Source organism: Eimeria tenella, genomic scaffold, assembly GCF_000499545.2.
Source record: "Eimeria tenella Houghton genomic scaffold, Eth_scaff38, whole genome shotgun sequence".
NCBI classification, from domain to species: Eukaryota; Apicomplexa; class Conoidasida; order Eucoccidiorida; family Eimeriidae; genus Eimeria; species Eimeria tenella.
Window position 1 is genome coordinate 197485 of NW_013543302.1, and position 19277 is coordinate 216761.

General features: G+C 50.5%; 5 protein-coding genes across 5 annotated transcripts; 4 read left to right on the plus strand and 1 right to left on the minus strand.

Annotated features, from left to right (window-relative positions):
• Window positions 1-2686: 2686 nt before the first annotated feature.
• ETH_00014805 (uncharacterized protein) lies at window positions 2687-4045 on the plus strand (the record flags this gene model as incomplete). Its single annotated transcript, XM_013376627.1, has 2 exons — window positions 2687-2902; window positions 3098-4045. 2 exons carry the CDS (start codon window positions 2687-2689, stop codon window positions 4043-4045), a joined length of 1164 nt encoding a protein of 387 aa, XP_013232081.1.
• A 231-nt stretch (window positions 4046-4276) lies between these two features.
• On the plus strand, window positions 4277-5437 carry ETH_00014810 (uncharacterized protein; the record flags this gene model as incomplete). The annotated part of the gene is made up of 1 exon (XM_013376628.1): window positions 4277-5437. The coding sequence occupies one exon, from the start codon at window positions 4277-4279 to the stop codon at window positions 5435-5437; it is 1161 nt and encodes a 386-aa protein (XP_013232082.1).
• A 1124-nt stretch (window positions 5438-6561) lies between these two features.
• ETH_00014815 (uncharacterized protein) lies at window positions 6562-13757 on the plus strand (the record flags this gene model as incomplete). The annotated part of the gene is made up of 3 exons (XM_013376629.1): window positions 6562-8247; window positions 8433-11046; window positions 11185-13757. 3 exons carry the CDS (start codon window positions 6562-6564, stop codon window positions 13755-13757), a joined length of 6873 nt encoding a protein of 2290 aa, XP_013232083.1.
• Window positions 13758-16383: 2626 nt separating this feature from the next.
• Window positions 16384-16875, plus strand: ETH_00014820 (uncharacterized protein; the record flags this gene model as incomplete). The annotated part of the gene is made up of 1 exon (XM_013376630.1): window positions 16384-16875. The coding sequence occupies one exon, from the start codon at window positions 16384-16386 to the stop codon at window positions 16873-16875; it is 492 nt and encodes a 163-aa protein (XP_013232084.1).
• A 453-nt stretch (window positions 16876-17328) lies between these two features.
• ETH_00014825 (uncharacterized protein) lies at window positions 17329-18951 on the minus strand (the record flags this gene model as incomplete). The annotated part of the gene is made up of 1 exon (XM_013376631.1): window positions 17329-18951. One exon carries the CDS (start codon window positions 18949-18951, stop codon window positions 17329-17331), a length of 1623 nt encoding a protein of 540 aa, XP_013232085.1.
• Window positions 18952-19277: the final 326 nt, after the last annotated feature.

Below are 19277 nucleotides of genomic sequence, written 5' to 3' on the forward strand. Positions count from 1 at the left end.
CCTGAGCGCTGCAGCAGTTGCAACAGCAGCAAGAGCAGCTGCTGGTTCCGTTGGGTGGACTGTCTTTCAGTCAGGTCTTTTATGTACCAAAGCCACTTGGCTAAAGATGCTACTTAAATAGAAAGGGAGAAGCCTCGAAAGGTGGAGGAAATGAACCTGTTGAAGGGCTTGTGTCCCCCCGGTGGTTGTGGTGCAGGCGTCGGCGTGCATCTTGTGTCCGTGTTCGAGTTTCTTGTTTGTTTGCTTTTGAATCTGAAAATACATGAATGTACATTTTAGGTGGATTTTGTACCGTCTTCATTCGAGACATAACAAGAGGTGCCCTCATATATTTCGCCTTAGAGAATGAGCCAGCCCTGTCACCACCCGCAGGCGGCTGATGATTCCGTGCAGGTTTTCTGTAATCTTTCACGGCAACGAGTCCTCAATTTCCGTGTCCTTTACTTCATTTTTTTGTTATTGCTAGACTCAAAGAATTAAAACATCAATTTTCGTATCTTTAGGCGTGCAGGGAGTGAAGTCACCTGCGGGGCTGGGAACTTCAGCGGTGTACGTGCAGCGTAAAAGACAAACAGACACAATGAAAAAAGCAGTCTGCCAAATTTACTTTATTTCCTCTACCACTCCTTCCCATTTTCCCACTGTTCAGGGGAGGGGAAGCATCACTCTGTCTCGATTTTACAGTGGCCAGAGGCTGCTTCTTTGGAACTGAAACGCGCACAGGCAGTTTAGAAAAATCAACGGAACAAAGCCTGAGGAGCCACTGCCTCCCAGATGTACTATCAAGCTGCATTTTACAGGCATCCCTATGGACTTGAAATGTTGAGAACTTCCATACAAGTTATCCCTGCCGAGCGCAAGAGTTCGGCAATGTAGCAGAAGCAAGCAGGAAGTCATGGGGACCAGCTCATCCGCAGCTCGAAGAACTGATATGAAGCCTTCTCAGGTTCTTCCACTCCAGAGTTTCTTGCCTCCTTGTCGTGAACCCACATGGCGCTCTTGATAGCGGCAACAACCAGTCTTAGCTCATCTGTTTGTGAGCGCTTTGCAGCAGAGGATTCTTGAAGATGCAGCCCCCCATTTGAGTACAAATCGCCAAATCTTCTTCTTTGTACTGTGCTGGAACTGCTTTTAGCGCGCTAAAGGTTTGTGGCAGTGAAACACTGGCCTGTTTTTTGCTGAGAGGCTGTAAATTCACTAAACCTCTCGCCTCGATTACGCATGGTTAGCTTTTGTAAACCGGTACTCTTTGTCTTTTTTCTCTGCGATTCTCGGCACGGCAGGTGCTGTTGCTGCGAACCACAGCAGGGCAGCTCTAATTCTGCTCAGTCTCTTTCAAACTGCAGCTGCTTACGAAGGAGCTCGAATTTGCTTCTGCAGCAGCAGCCAGTGAGTGCCGCTACCCTTGATGTTGACGGAATAACAACAGAGGCTGCAGTAAATGGATAAGTTGGTCCCTTGTTGTGTTTCTTTCACGCACGCTCTATGGCGCCGGTGGCCCTGAACTGCATATGCACCCAAGCCACGAGCAGCGGGCAATGGGTGCCTAAAGGCGGGAGCCACTAATAAGACTGATAGTACACGTGTAAAGATGACAGCGAAGAAACAAGCATGGGAGGCAGACGTGAGTGAAGACCTCTGAAAAGTGCGGGGGCTACGTAAGGTTGACTTACCGGGAGCCTAGATCCTATCACCCCTGCTGCTGCTAGTAAACAACATTAACACGTTGCTGCTGCCATCGTTAATGTTACGCCCGAAATTGCGGCACAGCTCGAAAATGCTGTTCTTCCAGTCTTTTGGGGTACATATTCGTGCCTCCTTTCACTCGAATAGGCTTTTTTGCATGGCAACTAAATGCAGAATCCAGAAGGCTTCAGCGGCGTGCGAGACGTGCCTGTAGTCAAGCGCTAAAGAACTAACGGATCATCCGGGAAGACTGCAGCTCTCTGCTTCCCTGCTTGTTGGCTTTCGCCATATATTCTATATCAACTAGCTTCCTGTCGCTGTTGGGGCTTCTGCAGCGGCTGTCCGTCGTCCGTGGTTTGATCGGAGTTGGCTTCGACGCTCCCACTGCAGTAGAATGACGTTGTCGAGGCATTGCTGGTGACAGCACGCAGTAATGGTAAACGATGTAACTTTGGTTAAATATATAGAGTTTATTCAGTGAAGCTGTGAATAGTGAGCCCTACTGGAGGGCAGGGCAGCAGTTCGCAAGCCGCAGGTCGGTGGCAGCGGCTACGCCCCGCATCTGCTGAGCTGCATCAAAAAGGCCAGGGATATTCACTTCAGTATCTAGTATATACTCTGCAGAAATCCAATTTTGCACTGTTTCCATATTTATTTCCCCTTGTAAGGGCCAAGTACAACCAGTGTTTCCGCCCGACGTCGTCGTGCCCTCGTGGGCCAGTGGTCAGCCTGTTGTCGCAGAGGGGACAACAGGCCTCCGCATCGGTAAATTCCCTTATTTTATAATTTCCCGCTAGCCACTGGTTGTGTGTAAGCTTTTTCGTGTTTCTGTACACGTTAGAGTCCTCCTTTCCATTTACCCCCTTAACATCGTCTACTCCGACTCTAAAACAACTTGAACAAGCAGCAGCACCAAAACATAAAACCGTCCACCCTGGAAAGCAACTTTTGTACCTTTTCGTATTTAGAATAACACTGTGACATCTAAATCCTCATAGTGATGAGGGGAGGCGCACCTTCTGCCGCCCTACGGAGGGAGCTGGCCTCAATCGATATGATGAAAAGAAATACAGTGGCGCTTGATTCAGATACACTTCCCTCAGCCTCTGATGGACTACTGACAATGTCTTCTTCCGGAAAGATCCATAAAAGCTCGGATATGCGAGACGTTTCCCGGGATAGAGAAAATTCAAAGTTGCCGAGAAGCCAGCACGTGGTAAGCGCATTCTAAGCCATTTTTAGTGCGACCTAGCAGTTTCATAGTACAACAAAATACGCAGTCTTCGGTTTGTAACCATGATGAGGCGCTCCGCTGATCACCCTGCTTCGGGGGTTCACCCGCAATACACAAATTTATGCGCCTCGCCAAAACCACTTTCTAATTCACCACTTGTTTCTGCGGTTCCTTCAGAAGTGGCCGAAAGAACACACTCAGGAGAGCCTTAGCTTTCAGCAGGCTGGTCGTTTTCCCAGGATCTCGGTGGGGGAAAAGCGGGATTTTTCAGGAGAAAACACGGGACTTCCATCCCAACGTTTTAGCAGCAGGCCTACGCGAGTAGGAAAAGCGTCAAAGAGGTCTGCGGGAGCAGGAATTGCTAAAACGGAAACACTGAATTTTTTTCGAGACAAAATGAGCCTTGCTGACGACGGGAGCTCCCCCACGGAAAGGACGTTCGGCCAGAACGAAACCGACGAGATTGCTCGTACCGCGAAATCAAGAACTTGTCTGGAGCGTCAAACAGGATCAGGACGTTTTATGGCTTCTCATGGGCCTCTTTCTCCTTACGACTGCGCGTCACGCGTTACTGACAAGACTAAGGCTGAGATGTTCCTGGCTATGTTACAGCAACGGAACCAAGAACTGCTGCGAGAAAACGGATATTTAAAAGAAGCCCTCTTGGCGAGCGTCACAAATGGCGAACTTCTTTTCCTTCTAGAGAACAGCGACACAGATGATGCCACTGATGAGCGAGAGAGCAGATCCTTAGCAGTGTCTTCGTGGGTCCCTGGGAAAGATAAGACCCTCTCAAGTGAAGGAAGTCCCAGAGAGGGTCATTTGCAGACCAGAAGAACCAAAAGCATCAACCTGCCTTGTGTACGAAAATTTTTTGAAGCTGTCAGCTGCTGCATTGGGCCGTCTTGCCGCGATCCGCCTCTCTTGCCACGTGATGGCCTCGTTGCTTTAGCAGACGACTTCGGGATGGACACTTTTCATGAGCCGCCACAAACAATAGAGAAATTACACAGAAGCACGGAAGACGAAAATGATGGGACTTCGATCAAAGTCGATTTTTTTCCCTTTGGGCATCCAGAAGATGATGAAGCTGCGCAGACCGATGTAAATCAGAGTGAGATTTGATCGCTGTGGCGTCACTGCTGCTGTTACAATCACATATGCTTTAGCCAGTGCTGTTGTTGCTGGAGCTCGTGCCGCAGCTGCACGCTTCATGATCCGGTCTCTGCTGGTCTTATGTTGGTGCGTGCATTCGCAGTTTCTGCAGTTGTTATCTCGTCAGCTTGTTCTCTTATCACTGATGAAAAAATTAAAGAACAGTTCCCCACAAAAAGGTCCTTTGGATCGCCCGCTGTAATGGGCTCTGCTCGTCTCCCATCGCGGCTCACCGTGGGAACCCTTCAGTCCTTGCCACCCAACTTAGACTGCCGCAAGGCAAAAGATGCCTTGTTCTTTCCGTCCACCATCCCTCTGACTGCGCTACTTCCTCAGTCCCCATATGCTAATCCTTGTTTGCTGCCTCTAACGGCCATAAATGGAGACCCCTTGTGGCTACCCGTGCGGCTTAGAGAGTCTCTTCATGCGATTTTAAGTGAGGCACCCAGCCCGGGGGAGGCGCTGATGGGCCTCTGGAGAGTTTGGAGCGAGTATCTGAGGCATCTGCAGGCCCTTAAGAAGACTGTTGATCAGGCATATGCACAGCAAAAGCCTGCTGTGCGAAAGAACGTTAAGGATGTCGGAGTCCTTGCGGTGGATCCTCCGCTCATGAAGGACGAAAAATTTGCGCAAATCGTCCCTTCGGTATCCTCACCGTGCCCAACATCGGCTATCGCCACACTTGTTCCAAGGCAGCTTCAGGCGGAAAAAGATTTTAAAAATTCTTACACGCAGTCATTTTCTTCAGAAAACCCAGTTGGTCCGGTCCCTCGCCGGAAGAGCCATCTAGGGGTGAGTGCTGCATCTCGCAAGTCACTGACCCCTAGGAAACGCGCAACCTCAATTCCCGCTGACAATCGAAAAATGCCTTCACACCTAACAAGAGAGCCTTCTGCGGAGGCCCGCAAGAGTTTGCGAACGAAGGAAACTGCACCGAAGACGCCAAGGTTATCCCAAAACAAACTTGGAGACGAACTGCCTAGAGCAAAAAAATTGAGCAAGTTCAAGAATGATGATGGACTGATGTATGAGGCGCTTGAGAAAGGGCTCACCAGGAGTAGTATTGGACCCAACTCGGCAGACGGGCGGCGCCCTACGGTTACATTGGGGCAAGCCAGCACAAGGCGCTCACAGCGCAAGCAAACAGACACCCTCAGAACGACTTTGAAAACAGCTGTTTTAGAGAACCTGGAAGCTCCAGGGAAAACACCGCAATCAGCAAGAGCAGTAACTGTACGCCCACTTGCACATGGAACTTTGGGCAAGTCAGCCGAGGTGGCACGTCACGGATCACGCCGACCAAGTAGGGTGACTAACATGAAGGGCGTTGCCCAGAATAAGCACAGTGTAGCAAATGCCTGAAACTGGCGATTTTGGGAATGTCCAAAACAGCCAGTTGTCCAAGAAGGCTTCCATTTAACGGAGGCCGTCGTCATCAGTACTTCTTGGCAAAAAGAAGACCCTTGCAATGGAAGAAAGGAGAGGAAAATTCGGGTGTCTCTTCGCTTACCCTAGTGGGCTGTGGCCGTTTGGAAACTCAACCATAGTTCACTTAGAATCAGAACAGTGCCGCAAGACAGCTTGGACACACCCGAATTTGTCGGGCCTTGTCCAGTTCTGATTGTCGCTGTTTGTGCAGTAACCACAGCTGCTGTACTGGTTTTGTTCTTCGCTAATATTTGTGGTTTGGTAATATTGAAGGTTTGGGCGGTTTCTTCTGTTTTCGCCAAAGCACGTGGACACATGCCACATTCAGTTCATGCGTTGTCATAATGAATCAATTGCTTACCAATGCTCCTGTGGAGGCACACAGCAACAGTGAATTAAGCTAAGAGGAAGGTACGCTGCAGGACATGCGGCCCACGACGACGTGTGTAGTTAGCGATCCACAAGTGTGGGAGGAATGGGCAAATTCGCTGTCCAGGACACGCTCTGCATGCCCCAGTGCACGACATGCTTGAGGTAAGCTAATCGAATGCTTATAGTTAAGTTGGAGTTGAATGACTGTAGATGCTACTGCTGCTGCTGTGTTGTCGGGATGTACTATAGAATTCTGCAACTCGTTGCTTAACGTTCCTCCTAGCTTCACAGTTGCTAGCACACCTACGTTTCCAGATACTGAGAGACATAAATATGGCAACTATAGCATGTTGTTGTAGACCTGGGCGGTGCTGTGGTACCCTCCAGCCCCATTCACTGGAGCAGAGGGACGTGGATGATTTGAAAAAGACCTGACCATTCTTCGCCTCTCAGTTCCATTAATTAAAAGAGTACATGTCTTGGCGCTGCAGATTCTCTAAAGGGATTCTCGCGGAAGCGCCGCCAAGGTGTGCAGAATTATATTGTATATACATGAGCACTATCGATAGTCCCTAAGCTCTTCAGATGTCTACCCAGTTCGAAGTGGGTTTCATGCAGCTTTCTACGGCGGTCTTTCCTTCTTTTTTACTCACCTGGGAGGTAGAATTTCCGTGTTGGTAGGCCCAATGGACGGGGGATATCTCTTCGGGGATGTGGATTCGACGAGTCCCTGGAGGCCTGTCCAGCAGACACACAGAGATCGGGCAGATCTGCCTGATGAACCAGCCGGTAAATGCAGTGCAGAGTCTTTCTGCCGCGGCTTGAGCGGCACAGAAGGCCTCCATCAGAGCGCCTTGCCTCAGAACGCAGCTTACGCACAAGCGGATATGCTCATCAAGAGGTTGGGGGAGTTGATGCAGCAACAAAAGCAGCAAGATGCAGTGGCCGCCGCATTCTCTGCAGCTGCCGAATCGCTCCCTCTGGTCCAAGAAAAGCTAATGGAGCGAAGAATCCGGCCTGCCGCTTTGGTGTCACTCAGACACCCGATTGAGAAAGTTACTCTCGTAGCAGAATCTACCCATACCGCAACAGCACAAATCACAACGGAAGATACTGAAGCAGAGAATGCATCAAAAGTCCAAGCACAGGGTTTGAATGAGGTGAGCGGGAGCGGCAGCAGCGACATGAGCAACAGGAGGACGGACCTGATGCTGCTGGACATTTCACTTCAAGATAAGGAATCAGAAGACCAAGTTTTCTGCTTCTTTCCAGAACTCGTGCCATTGCTAAGACGGGGCCTAACAGTGTTGGAATTCATAGAGTCGCCTGAGGAGGCGCAGCAGGAAACGAATCCTCAGGAACAAGGATCCCGACGAAAACACATGAAACATGATTATCAACAACAATCAAAGTACGTCTTGGTGCGCCGCGGCCTCCCGAAGTTCTTCGATCTCGATCTAGAACTTCTGGCTTGTTTCGTTCTGCAGGAGACCAGAAGACAAGAGCAGCAGCACGAACACAAGCAGGAGCAGAAGGAGCAACGAACACGCTTTGAGCAGCCACCACATGTGCAAGAGCTGCAAAAAAATCGGCAGCAGCAGCAAAACTCGCCGGGTCAAGATCAAAACTTGCCGCAACAGCCACAAGGGAAAAAGCCGTTGAGACAACGAAGGATACCAGAGTGTCACCAGAAGCAGCGACAGCGAGGGCAGGCGCGCAGAGGCGATGCTCAAAGTTTAGGTGAAAGTACCGTTAATAGTGCTCTAGACATCGCAAGAAGAGGGTCTGCGAAAGCTCTGTTGTGTGCTCACCAACTGTCAGCTTGTCTCCTACGTTCCCTCAGCATTTCCAGCAAAGGCAGCATTGCATGTAGCAGCGAGGAAAACAGTACGAATGCGGTCTCATTGGAAGTTTGGGCACTCGAAAAGCTAAATGGAGAGGCGGCCCAAATTTCCTTCTGCACTGAGCTGAATGCTTGGGCTTGCTGCAGCAAGAATGTCTGTGTGTTTTTACCTGCTGCTGCTGCAGCTGCCAACGGATGTAGGTACACACTGCCCAGTGCAGGCGAGGCAACAGCAGCAACGCCCGAGACTGCAGCGGCTCCACTGCAGCAACACTATAGCAAACAGCACCAGCAACGCAAGGAAGGTCACAGTGATGTTCAGCAGCGACAGGAAGAGCAGCAGCGCTTTTGTGAAACGCAACGAGAGAAGCAGCAAGACGTTGTTGCCTTGCTACGGCTACTGGGGGCCGACCGCATTTTTTCGCAGCCCTTCTCGGTTGATACACTGCGGCTTCGCCGCAGAGAAACTTACGCCTTACGGGTGTCTGATGCGTGGCAAAAACAGCTGCAGCGGCTTACTCAAGAACAGGTAGAATAAAAATCCAATCTCTTTTCATTGACGTTTGTGGCACTTCAAATATACAAGGTTTGCTTGTACCTCGTTATTGGGTCTTTGTTAGTTATAACGTTGGGTTTGGGGTCCTTGGTTGGATTTGACCAAAATGGTCAAGGGCTATGCATGCACAATGTGCGGCCTGTGCGTGGCATCATCAGGTTAGGACATTGCAACAGGTGCTGCAGAATCACACACTTGTTGGCGAGCTGATAGGCGATGCAGAGAAGCAACATGTCGTGCCTGCGTCCAAGCAGCGACGTGAGAAACAACGACAACAGTGCACAATAACACCGGAGGGGAGACTAATATTCTTCGCTTTGGTACCACACAATCTTGAAGGTGCCAACAGAGGCTTCGGTGAACCTCCCTGTCTTTGCCCCAGTGTATCGTTACCACTGCTCCAATCGTTGGGACTCGAGACGGCATCACTAGCAGCGCGACTGCAGGCGTCATCACCACTAGAGCTACTGCTGCCACTGTGTCAACTGGAACTGCAGAGAGCAAGCGACTGTGATACTGAGGGCCTTGTTTTATATTTTTGCAGCCGCACAGCGGACGTCAGCGGTGCCGACTCCAAGGCCGCGTCAGCTGTAGTGGCGCTCGCGAAGGTCAAGTCTGCTCCGTATTTGATGCGTAGGAAGACAAGAGAGAAACTCAAGCGCCTGGTTAGGAGTAGATGCTTCTGGTCAGCTGCAGCAGCGACTGCTGCTCTGGCAAAAAGAGCGCTGGTCGAGGGACAAGAAGCGGAGGACGCTCCCACTATTATTTCCCAGGATTTTGCCGCGGCACAGGCGGCTCTGCCCACTTCAACCACTTTTGAGGGTGCGGGAGAAGTTGCTACTGCATACGCCGTAGCTTCCTCCTCAAGAACAGGGGCAGCTGCAGAAGCTGCACTTCGTGTCCGCATAGCCGCTGCCGTTGGACTGTACTGGTGCAGCTTTCTTGAAGAAGAACTAAGCCGTTTCAACCATATACTACAGTCATGCTTGCCACGCAATTTCTCATTTTCTCTCCTTAAGGAAATATTGAGCTCACAGCAGTACCAACAGGAGCGTACACAGGAGTACTTGCTGATGATCCAAGAGCGACAGCAGCAGATGATGTCCTCTTGTGGCCATATGGTGAGAGAGGAGAGTGCCAATTTCAGAAGAGCAGCGGCTTTCTTGTGTTCCCTTGCCGCTGCTCTGTTGTTGGAATTAGATTGCCAACCAGATCCAGAGCAGATCTTCCTGGATTGGCACAAACTGCAGAGTCAAAAGTGTCAGCAGGTACAGCTGCAGCAGGACACAGGAGGCTTAAGCAGCACGGAAGAGTCAAAGCGCTTTCTGCAGTTCCTTTTACATGGGCGAGGAAGGGATCGGGGTTCAAATTGCTTTATGGGCCCACTTGGTCGATTCTTGGTCACATATGTAGACATGCGGCTGCTAGACCTCATGGAAGACAGCGCTGCATTTGGCACTGCTGTGGGCGCCCCAGAATGCTGGACTGCTTTGCCGCAAGAGCTGCAGTTCCATCTGCAAAAGACGAGCAACGCCTGCACCAGCAGCCCATACTCTTGTGTCGTTAGAGTAGCGGATTTCCGTAGGCTCGGCTCTTTTTCGTCAGTGCGACTGCAAGAACACGATGGCAGAACGCTGAAGCGTCTTCAAGCGAGGAGGCAGGAGCATGCGGAACAACCTTGTCAACAAAATCACTTGGACAGGCTTGTACTGCGACGTCAGCGAGTAATTGTTTGCCTCGTAACTCACCCTCTGGCCCTACGTGCTTCTCAATATCAAGAAGTACAAAAGCTTTGTCGTGACCGTGGCTGCAGCTTGGTGCTGCGGCACAGGTCGTGCGTAAGCGCTTGCTGCTGCCGTTGCCACGAGTCCAGATGCAGCGCCTTTTGTTATCAAAATCCCAGGGTCAGCACAAGAGGCACAGCATTCGACCAGTTTGCCTCGTTGATTATACTTCTGGGCCTTGATCAAGATGGCTATGCAATCTCTTTGCAGAGGCTCCGCCAACTGTTGAAGCATCGACACGCGAAACAGCAACATCTGGGACATAAGCAAGATTTAGAGTGGGATGGCATCGCACTAGTTGGCCAGAAAGGCAACATCGAGGGATTAAGGGGCTTTGCGATGCAGAGCGAAATTTCTACGTTCGCGAATGCAGCTCGTTTTCTTGTGGCAGATACAGTGGTAGGAAGGGCTATTCAAGAAGCAAGCAGCGATGCCGCCGCGGAAAGCATTCTTGCACTGGCGTCAAATTGTTGTACCAGGGGTGTTCGAGAAGCCAGCTTTGGCTTCTTCAGAACATTGCAAGCCGACAATGCTTCACGCCAGGTCCAAGCTGGTGAAAAAGGCGGCCACGTTACTTTGATAAGGTTCCCTACGCCAAAGGTAGTGCACGACTCTGATGGTCGTATCTGCTATTCGGAAGATGTGCGTTGGCAGGGATTTATCCAAGAAGTTGGCGCAGCGATTCAGACTGCCTCGCAGACGGGAGCACAGGGCCCTCCCGCAGCAAGCAGCCAAGAGGCTGCCCGGGAATCGAGTAACGTGGCCGCTTCGTCTTTTGAGCCCCAGAATACCGCGCCAGCTTTCATGTCAAGCTGGAAGGAACTTGCTGCCCCGCCATCTCAATCCCTTTCTCTTGTTTCCGTGGTTGCGCTGCTTCCCGTTGGTCTCCCTGGCAGCGGAAAAACAACGGTGCTCTTGGAGGCCTTGCGCCCTGCACTGAGGCAGGAGCTAGTGTCACAGAACACTTTTTCTGTTGGAGGAGTCACCGGTGAGCTTCACACGTCAGGGCCTAGATTCAACGTGCCGGACTTCAGGTTAAAAATCGCTTTCTATTATTCACTTCGTACCGCCTGAGACTGCCGTTCCTTGATCTCAAAATGTTTTGGGTCTTCTCAACGTTTTGCAGGTTTCACTCTTTGGGAGGGTCGGCCGTCTCTTGAAACGAAGGCAACAGCAACATTAACGGCAGCAGAGACGTCTAACACCACGGAAACAGAAAGGGCAACGAAGATGCCACCAGTAGCCGCGTCAACAGCAAAGGTTGAGGCAACAGCAACAACCGCAGAGAAGCCGGCACGGCTTGTGTCTGCCGTTGATTACGCATGCATATTAAGCTCGGACGAGTTTACGGGCGAAGTACTGAGATCTTTTGGTTACAGAACCCCTGTGGGTTCCCTTTACCAGATGTGCCATGAAGAAGCATTGAAGGCTGGTCCAGCAGCAATAAGCCGGCTGAGTGTTCCGTGCGGTCAGCAACTCATAGGCGGGGACAGCCAGTCACCTCCAAATGAGAAGGCTATCAAAGCAGCAATAGCAGAGGCAAGGAGGAACATGAAGTCTGCTCTCGATGAATTCTTTTCTCAATTAACGGAAGCTCTCCTACATCAGATGTATAAACAGCGACAGGAACAGGAAAAGGGAAGGGAAGACTCGGCAGCAGGACGCTGGTCCCGTCCCATTCGCGTCCTCATAGCTTTGGATAGGAATCATCCCCCTAATGCGATCGGGCCTCGCTTTCATGAGATGCAAGAATACTTGCATGCACTGCAGTCGACGGTCCTTGAGCGCTGCGGGATACTCGTGAGGGTTGCTACTGCTGCGCTGTTGCTACCGCCGGACGTAGCTCAAGAGAAGTCCTCGTGGCCACTTAGAACTCCTGTGGGATGCTCTAAGAAGCAGCGCATACCATGGGACTTTCCTTGGTCAATAGAGGTGGTCCTGCGCTGCATGCATAGGGTGCTGACCCGTGTTGACCATGCTACCCTTCAAGGAAGAAAAGGCCAACGTGCACGATTGTCAGAGAGCCCTGTCTCGGAATCCGATGTTACACAAGACAATAAAGCCCTACACATATGCCTTTCCTTTCTATCTTGCTTTCGAGGCTACTCCAACCTTGACAGATTCTTAGAAAGCCATCCATGCATCAATCACGTGCTGCAGCTGCAGACGGTGCTACCGAAGCAGCAGCATCAACAGGAGCAGAATCAACTGCCAAGGCAGCAGCTGCAGACTCAGCAGCAGCTACTGCTAACTGCTCTCTCCTCCCTAAGACCGTTCAGTGAACTGCCGGCTAACCAGGATATTTACAGTGCTCTCGCGGCTAGTCTGAGGCAGTGCCCTCCGAATGGCTCAGCCTCTGATTTTTTTCAGTCGAGCCCGCAAACGAGTGCTACTAGGAGTGCAGCAGAATTGCTGCATCTGCTCGAGAATGTGTATAGTTCGATGGAGAACCCAGTGCTGCAACAGCCGAGCCAGCGAAATCAGCAGCCTCAACAGCAGCAGCCCCAACAGCCACAGGAGGTGCAACAGCAAGGCGTCCACAGGGATATTTCTCCTACCAGCAAACTTGAGCAACCACGGGGAGATCTGGACGGGGTGATGCCAGAGGATGACCCTGTGGTACCGTCCACAGCAAGAAGCAACTGCGGATCTGACATTATCATGCGACTTCCAACTTTCTTCAGCGTCTTGCTAAATGATGAAAAAACGACGCTCGCCTCGCTGACTGAGCAGCTCTTTGCTGCGGCGAAGACTGCAGAAAGTCTGTGCGGCCCTTCTGTCGAAGACATCAGCAAGACTATAAGGCCCGTAGAAAAGCCTCATGTCACGACTTTTTTCTTCGGAGGTGGTTCCCTAAAGGTTAGCAGAGACATGGTTGCTGCTGCGAACGACTGGCTAGACAGGAGGCTCAGTGCATGCTGCGCAGGCGATGCCTCGCATTCGGATTCCGCAGGAAAACCCTCGCAGGGGTCATTTACCGTTTCTTCCAATTTCCTCCGCGTTCTGGAGCTCCTGGCGTCTCGGAGGCAAGTTGGCCTCTACTTTAAATTTCGAGTGACTCATCTCGTCCTTACGGATTTCGGCGTGGCTTGTGGTGCATTGAGCCCTGTCTGTTCCGTCTTACCTCTGGCAGAGTGCTCTACCCCGAGCGCATCCACGTTAAAAGACAATGCACATAATAAGGAGGTCGAATACAGAGGTGTTGAAGGTGAAATGGAAGAGATCGATGGAAGGGCGGGTGCATGCGGCCATTTCTGTGCTGCATGTGGGCCTCACGAGTTTGTGGGCACTTCTTCTAAAGCTTACAAGTTGTGCATGGCTGCGAATCACTATGCACACGTTACTTTGTCCCTTAGTGAGGGTGTTGCAGCAGTGATGTCCAACGACGTTTTGCAGGCAGCAGACAAAGCTATAGTGAATGGCATAAGGGAAGGGCGGTTAAGGGCAGACACACCCAGACCATACTGCACGGGGGCACCCGAAGATGTACCAGGAACCCCTGAGAACCACAATGAGATACTTTCATCGTGGGCTCCATATCAAAATGTTGAGTGCTTTGCAGTCGGAGACAGCGATGACCCTCAGGAGCTCATCGTCTTCACAGGGGCTGTAGTAAGAGGCATTTCCGCACGTTTATGGGTCTGGGTCATCCCAGAAGATGGTCAAGAAGAGCTAGAGGGCCCACTCCAAGCAAGCTGAGAACACTGAGATGCTGAGTCAAATGAAGCGGGGCCCTTCAAGGGAGGATACCTATCTTTGTGTCTCGGGGTAACTCTACAGCGTGCTTTCTGGTCATATTGATCTTATTGACAGTCAGGCTTCTCTCCCGTTCTTTCTGTCCATTTCTGAAGTTCCGCAGTGTCTTACGTAGCCAAAGCATAGGCTTGACAGTTCCACCCAATGGCAATAAGCGTCTTCAAGCTGCGCTCCTGCACCACCGCAGAAGAGATGTGCTTTGTAGGAGTGACTGCTTTGCTGCCATTAGAATGCGTCTGCCCTAGTCATTCTTTTAAGTTAACTTATTAGCTGAAGCAGCGACCGCCGGAGGTAGTTGCTGGCAATGACAAGTTGATTGCAGTGCAGAAATTTCTGGCAAATTGCGAGGTGGATGATGCAGCAGTTGCACGTTTCCGGCTGAATCTTCCTTGTAGGACAGCCAGAGAATGTATAGCTTCAAAAACTTTTTAAAGCCCTGTGTCAGTACTTAACTGTTTGGACTGCAAGGAGGAACCTTTGTAGGGGAGTAGAATGCCGCACTCGCGTTCCTTTTGATAAAATGGCCCCTGAGAATCAGCAGGTAGAATGACGCTAGCCGCTGAACCTTCAACTTCCAATTCCACATCAATGTTGCAATAAATGGATGTTGTCACAGTAGGAAGTACGCATGCAGGGTAATTTTCACGCGTAATCGCTGTTGGTAACAGGCTTTTCAAGTAGTTGCTTGCCGACAACACATTTTGTAGCCCCATTTCAGCTACGCATCGAGCTGGACTTTTCGTACGCATAACCCGCAATTTGCGTGTGCAAAACTATGCACACAACCTTTTTTGCTGCGAGCATTGTTAACCACTGCTTGATTCATATCCTCTAAGAATTCCTGCGTGTTCTTAGAAGCCACGATCTACGCTTAAATGAATATACCTTGAGCTTGCTGTCGGTTGGATTAGACGCAGCTGCTGCCGCTTGTTGCTCAAAACTAATCTCGAGTATTCATTCTCACTGCAGCGGCACTGTTCGGTCGCCACACGTTTAGTGAAGCTCCATAGGTGTTCCGTCCTTAACTATTGTTTTTGTGGCTGCTGGACGCGGCCACCTTACAGATGTCTCATCACGCAGACGAATTCCAAGTACGTGACAGGGGGTTTATCTAAGTCGGCGCAGTAATACTGCAGAGAAGACTGCCACTCATATGATCATACGTGCGATGCTAAAAAGAATGCTCCTTTGCTCAGGACATTTGAAAATGACTTTAACTATAGATGAACGATAAAGATGTTCGCTCATTGCCGGATAAAGGAAGTTGGGCAGCCCGGCACTCCTTGCAGTTACTTGCATGGTCGTGCTTCGTAGGCCAAAAGTGGATCTCGGTATTCCACTGTATATCGCAAATCACTAACTATCACTTAACGCTGCATATTGAGTGTTCTCACAATGCAGGCGCCGCGCACTAATCTGTGTCTCCGATTGCTCTCCAGAAGGAAAGGGTTTCAGCAGCTTTTAAGTACGCAGATGTGTCTCGTGTTGGCATTGTTGCAGAACCAATTGGAATAAGAAACATAACATCGGCCAGCGGGTTGGGTTCGGGCTGCTCTGCTATCCGGCAGTCTGCAAGTGTTCTGTTGCCATGCGTCTTTCGAGGCCAGAGATTTCTTTGAGCTTCCAGTTAGAGAAACGCTGTTTCCGCTTTGTAGCATGCTGCTGGACTGATTTACATAGCGAACCATGAGGTCCGAAGCTCTGCATGAATTTAAAGCATACCAAAAAATCTTGCTGACTTAGTACGGCGCAAGGCTATTTGATAAAGATGCCTGCCAACCAAAGAAAAACAGGGCAAAACATAGTCCAATATATTCCCATCCATGCAAATAGAACTAGAAAGCTTCCACTGAAGAACCCCCAGAAGCCTGGTGCACTTCGACTGCCAGCTGATCACTACAGAAAACAAGGAACTCTCCTTTGTGCCGGCCCCCCGCCCGTAAGAGGAAGACAAATGTCTTTGCATTTCAAAGAGCAAGGCGAAATCTATTGCAACGGACGCATATATGCATCGTGTCTTCATATATGGGGATTGAGATACCTGATGCGTACAGCCTCCAGCCCTTACGAGCTCCTGCGCCGGCCATTCAGTCAGTCTGGCAGTATCAAATACGGAGACACGAACGTTCGGCCCACAAGGTACTGTATAACTCGGCCGAGGCTCCTTAAAAAGGCGCAGGTAACGCAGCGTCGTGTCGCCCATTAGGGGTCCCTAAAAGGGGTGTCGCCATTGTCCATTCTCCACGGATCCCACGCTGAACTTTTGAACCGTTCCGGCCTGTTTGCTTTGCACAGAATCTCTTGTTTCAGTGTAACTACCTCACAAGCGTGGGGACGTTCGCCTTCACGATATATTTCCAGCGCGCTAATCAGACGTCTTATTACAAATGCACGGTTTCCTGTCTTGCGTTTGAATCGCGAAGCGATGATGCTGACATCTAAGTACTTTTCCATGAGGTTTCCCCACCATGCCTGCTTCTGCATTGGTGGGCCGACTACTTCACAAATACACCACAAGTAATCCGCAACGAGAAAACGACGTCCCAAAGTATCCCCTAGGCGCCAGGATATGATAAATCCCTTGCCGATTCTTTCCGACCACGCTGCGTGGCTAATAAGCGACTCAGCCAAACGCATAAGAACACGAAGATCTCTTTGCTCGAGTTCCGGCTGGATCAACAATCTCCGGATGGGCGACAGCAAATCGACCAGACTTCCGCGAAAAGTATCGAACAGTGTTCGTCTCCAAGGCAACGGCGTGAGGTTTATCAAACCACGCACCCTCGGCAGACGCCAGTATAAATGCTGTGCGTATTGCTGCTCTGCACCGCAGACTCCGACTAAAGGTGCGGTAGATCTTGGGGCTAGCGGAACCTTCAAGACAAACTCACATCCGGTAATCTCACTGCCACTCGCCAGCAAAGTCAAAGGGCTTGGCAACGATGAAGTCAAGAATAAAGAGTGTGAAAAGGTTCATACGCATGAAGGAAACTTCACCACTGTTGAAAACCAATATTATAAAATTCGTGCAAAAACTACCACGCTGCTCATAGACTGCTAGTATGAAGCTCTAACTGGTATCAAGACACTCAAAGTAGGGCAGCAGCAATGAAGCCTCGCAGTTCATTATAAAGGGGAAAACATATTGTTGAGCGCATCAGCGGTGGATTCGTGTGGAGGAAAAGCATAGCAACTAAGCGGCTCACGAATGGATGTGATGTTGCATGCGTCGCCGGTAAGCTCGACTCCTCACGCGCAGCGCCGAAAGGACCCAACTCGAGGGCACGCACATGCTCCTGCAAGCGAACACAGCTACACGAAGCTGTCGCCTCACGCAAAGCGCATTTTGATCCCGCGCAACTTCATGGTAAGAAAAAAAAGGCAAACAGATTGCTTGATGGCAAATTCGGGGACTGTTCGCCCCAAACCTACACAAACGCACTGCAGGCCTCACATAATTGCATCGAGTGGCGCAGTGGCTTCTCCAAAGGATTAAAATGTTTGAGGCTCTCGACTAGGGGTCACGAAATAGTGAGTAGCAGACACTTTCCTGAAAGGGGTGCCCCACCGCGTGCATTTCGGAGTCTGGATTGTGCTGTGCAGGCGGAGCCAGCGAAACACCTTGCGAAGACTCTTCAGTTTCATGCTTTTCAACAGAAAGCCGATTATGTTCTCCAGCAGCTTCACTGGACTGGGGCACAAACTCCGTCTGAACAGTTTCAGTCACAATCATGTTCGATGCCAAATTCTTTTCTGTGCGCGTAGGAGTCACGTTCCACTGCTTCGCTTCAGTTGTCCTGTCGAGATGTTTTGCGACGTCATTTTTTTGTTTCAAGTTACCCGCTGGCAAAGCCGCTGCTGGCCAGGCTGGAGCGAAATCAACCAACAAACTTGCCATTTCTGCTTCGTTTCCCTTGCGCACTTCTGCGCATAAAACAGCCTTGGCTTGCTCGGGCTCATCCGGTGGTGTTCTATTTTCCGTATTAAATTTCAGCTCCCCATGGCTTGAGCATGCTTCTGAAGTAAGAAGCAAGCCATTCGAAGCCATGATGTGGGTCTTCAGGCTCTTGTTGTTCGCGGGTAAGGGAAGAGGTTCATACTCCTCCAGTAATGCTGGGGAGCCATTTTCTCTTACACACGCTCCTTCAGACCAGCCATTTTTTTGTGTAACCCTTTTAAGTTGCTGGGTGAGTCCAGTAGTGCCTTCACCAGCGGATTCGTTTGAATCCGAATCATCTGATCTACCTACAGTCGGCCGCTCCTCTGGAGCTCCACGCAATCCTCGTACAGACGACACTAGATCACCCTGTTGTTCCACAGCTTCGATAGGCAAAAGTGGCGTCCGCTCTTCAAGCACAAGACCGAGAAACCAGTCGTCGACTTCCGGTTGATCTACATCCAGAAAGGAATCTAGCCAGGAACCAGCTTCAAAGAAGTCACAGTCCATCAATGAAGGATCGGATTTTCCCCTTATTTCTGACGCTGCATAGCCTGCAGGTAGGTGGAAACTGGCATGCGAGCCTTTCAAGTAATGGATAGCAGGGTCGCGTTGCCGAGGAGTCAATAGTTCCAACAGATGATGTGAGGGAAGCTCACGCTGGTCCGCCAGCCATGGAGCGTCATCTACTAACAGCTCGTCCGATTGGAACTGCTCCGCTTGCTCTGTGCGCGGCTTAACTGCGGTGCTCGTGTAGGGCTTTGCCTTGTCTTGATTCTGTCTTTTCGCACCGGCCATGTCTCCCATGAAATCCTCGAAAGATGCAAGGTCGAAATCTTCTTCGCCTTGAATTGATATTGCTGTGGCTAGAATCTCCCCGCATTCTGCCGTAGACGTGCTGGAGGAGTACCAATTCACTTCGTCAGCGTCTCTGCTAGATAAGCGTCGTCGGACCTGCCCCAATGGCTTCCCTTTGCTCCTCGGAAAAAGACAAGAGTAGACGAATAGCAAGCCAGAGAGAAGTGATGCAATAGAAGCTATCACGATCAGCTTCAATTTCGGCTTGCTGAGAACAACTTGAGGTGAAGTGACAAGGGCAATGTCACCGCCCTGCCCGAGTGGGGGCTGACACGTGGAAGCAACATAATCTCCCTGTTCCCTATGCAACTGGTATTCTCGGCAGAATAGTGTGGTTTTCATCTCACAGGTGACAGTATTGATTACTACGCTTCGCAACGAGCCCCTTTATAAACTTGCATTTTAACACAGGACACGAGCGCCTTCCAACGAACGACACAGAGTCCATTTAATGGAGGGAAGCCTATGCTCCGGCGCGGCACTCGCCGCTATGCCCTGCACGATGGCATTGAACTAAAAAGACACCTTCTTCTCAGCATGCTGTAAAATTGCTTTCTGAAGAAAAGCACAGCTGGTTTTAGTCCGATACACGGATGCATCGGGCTACGCAGGGGACCCTGGATCGTTGTCTCCTCATCGTGCGCGTAATGGCGTCAAACATCTTTCCG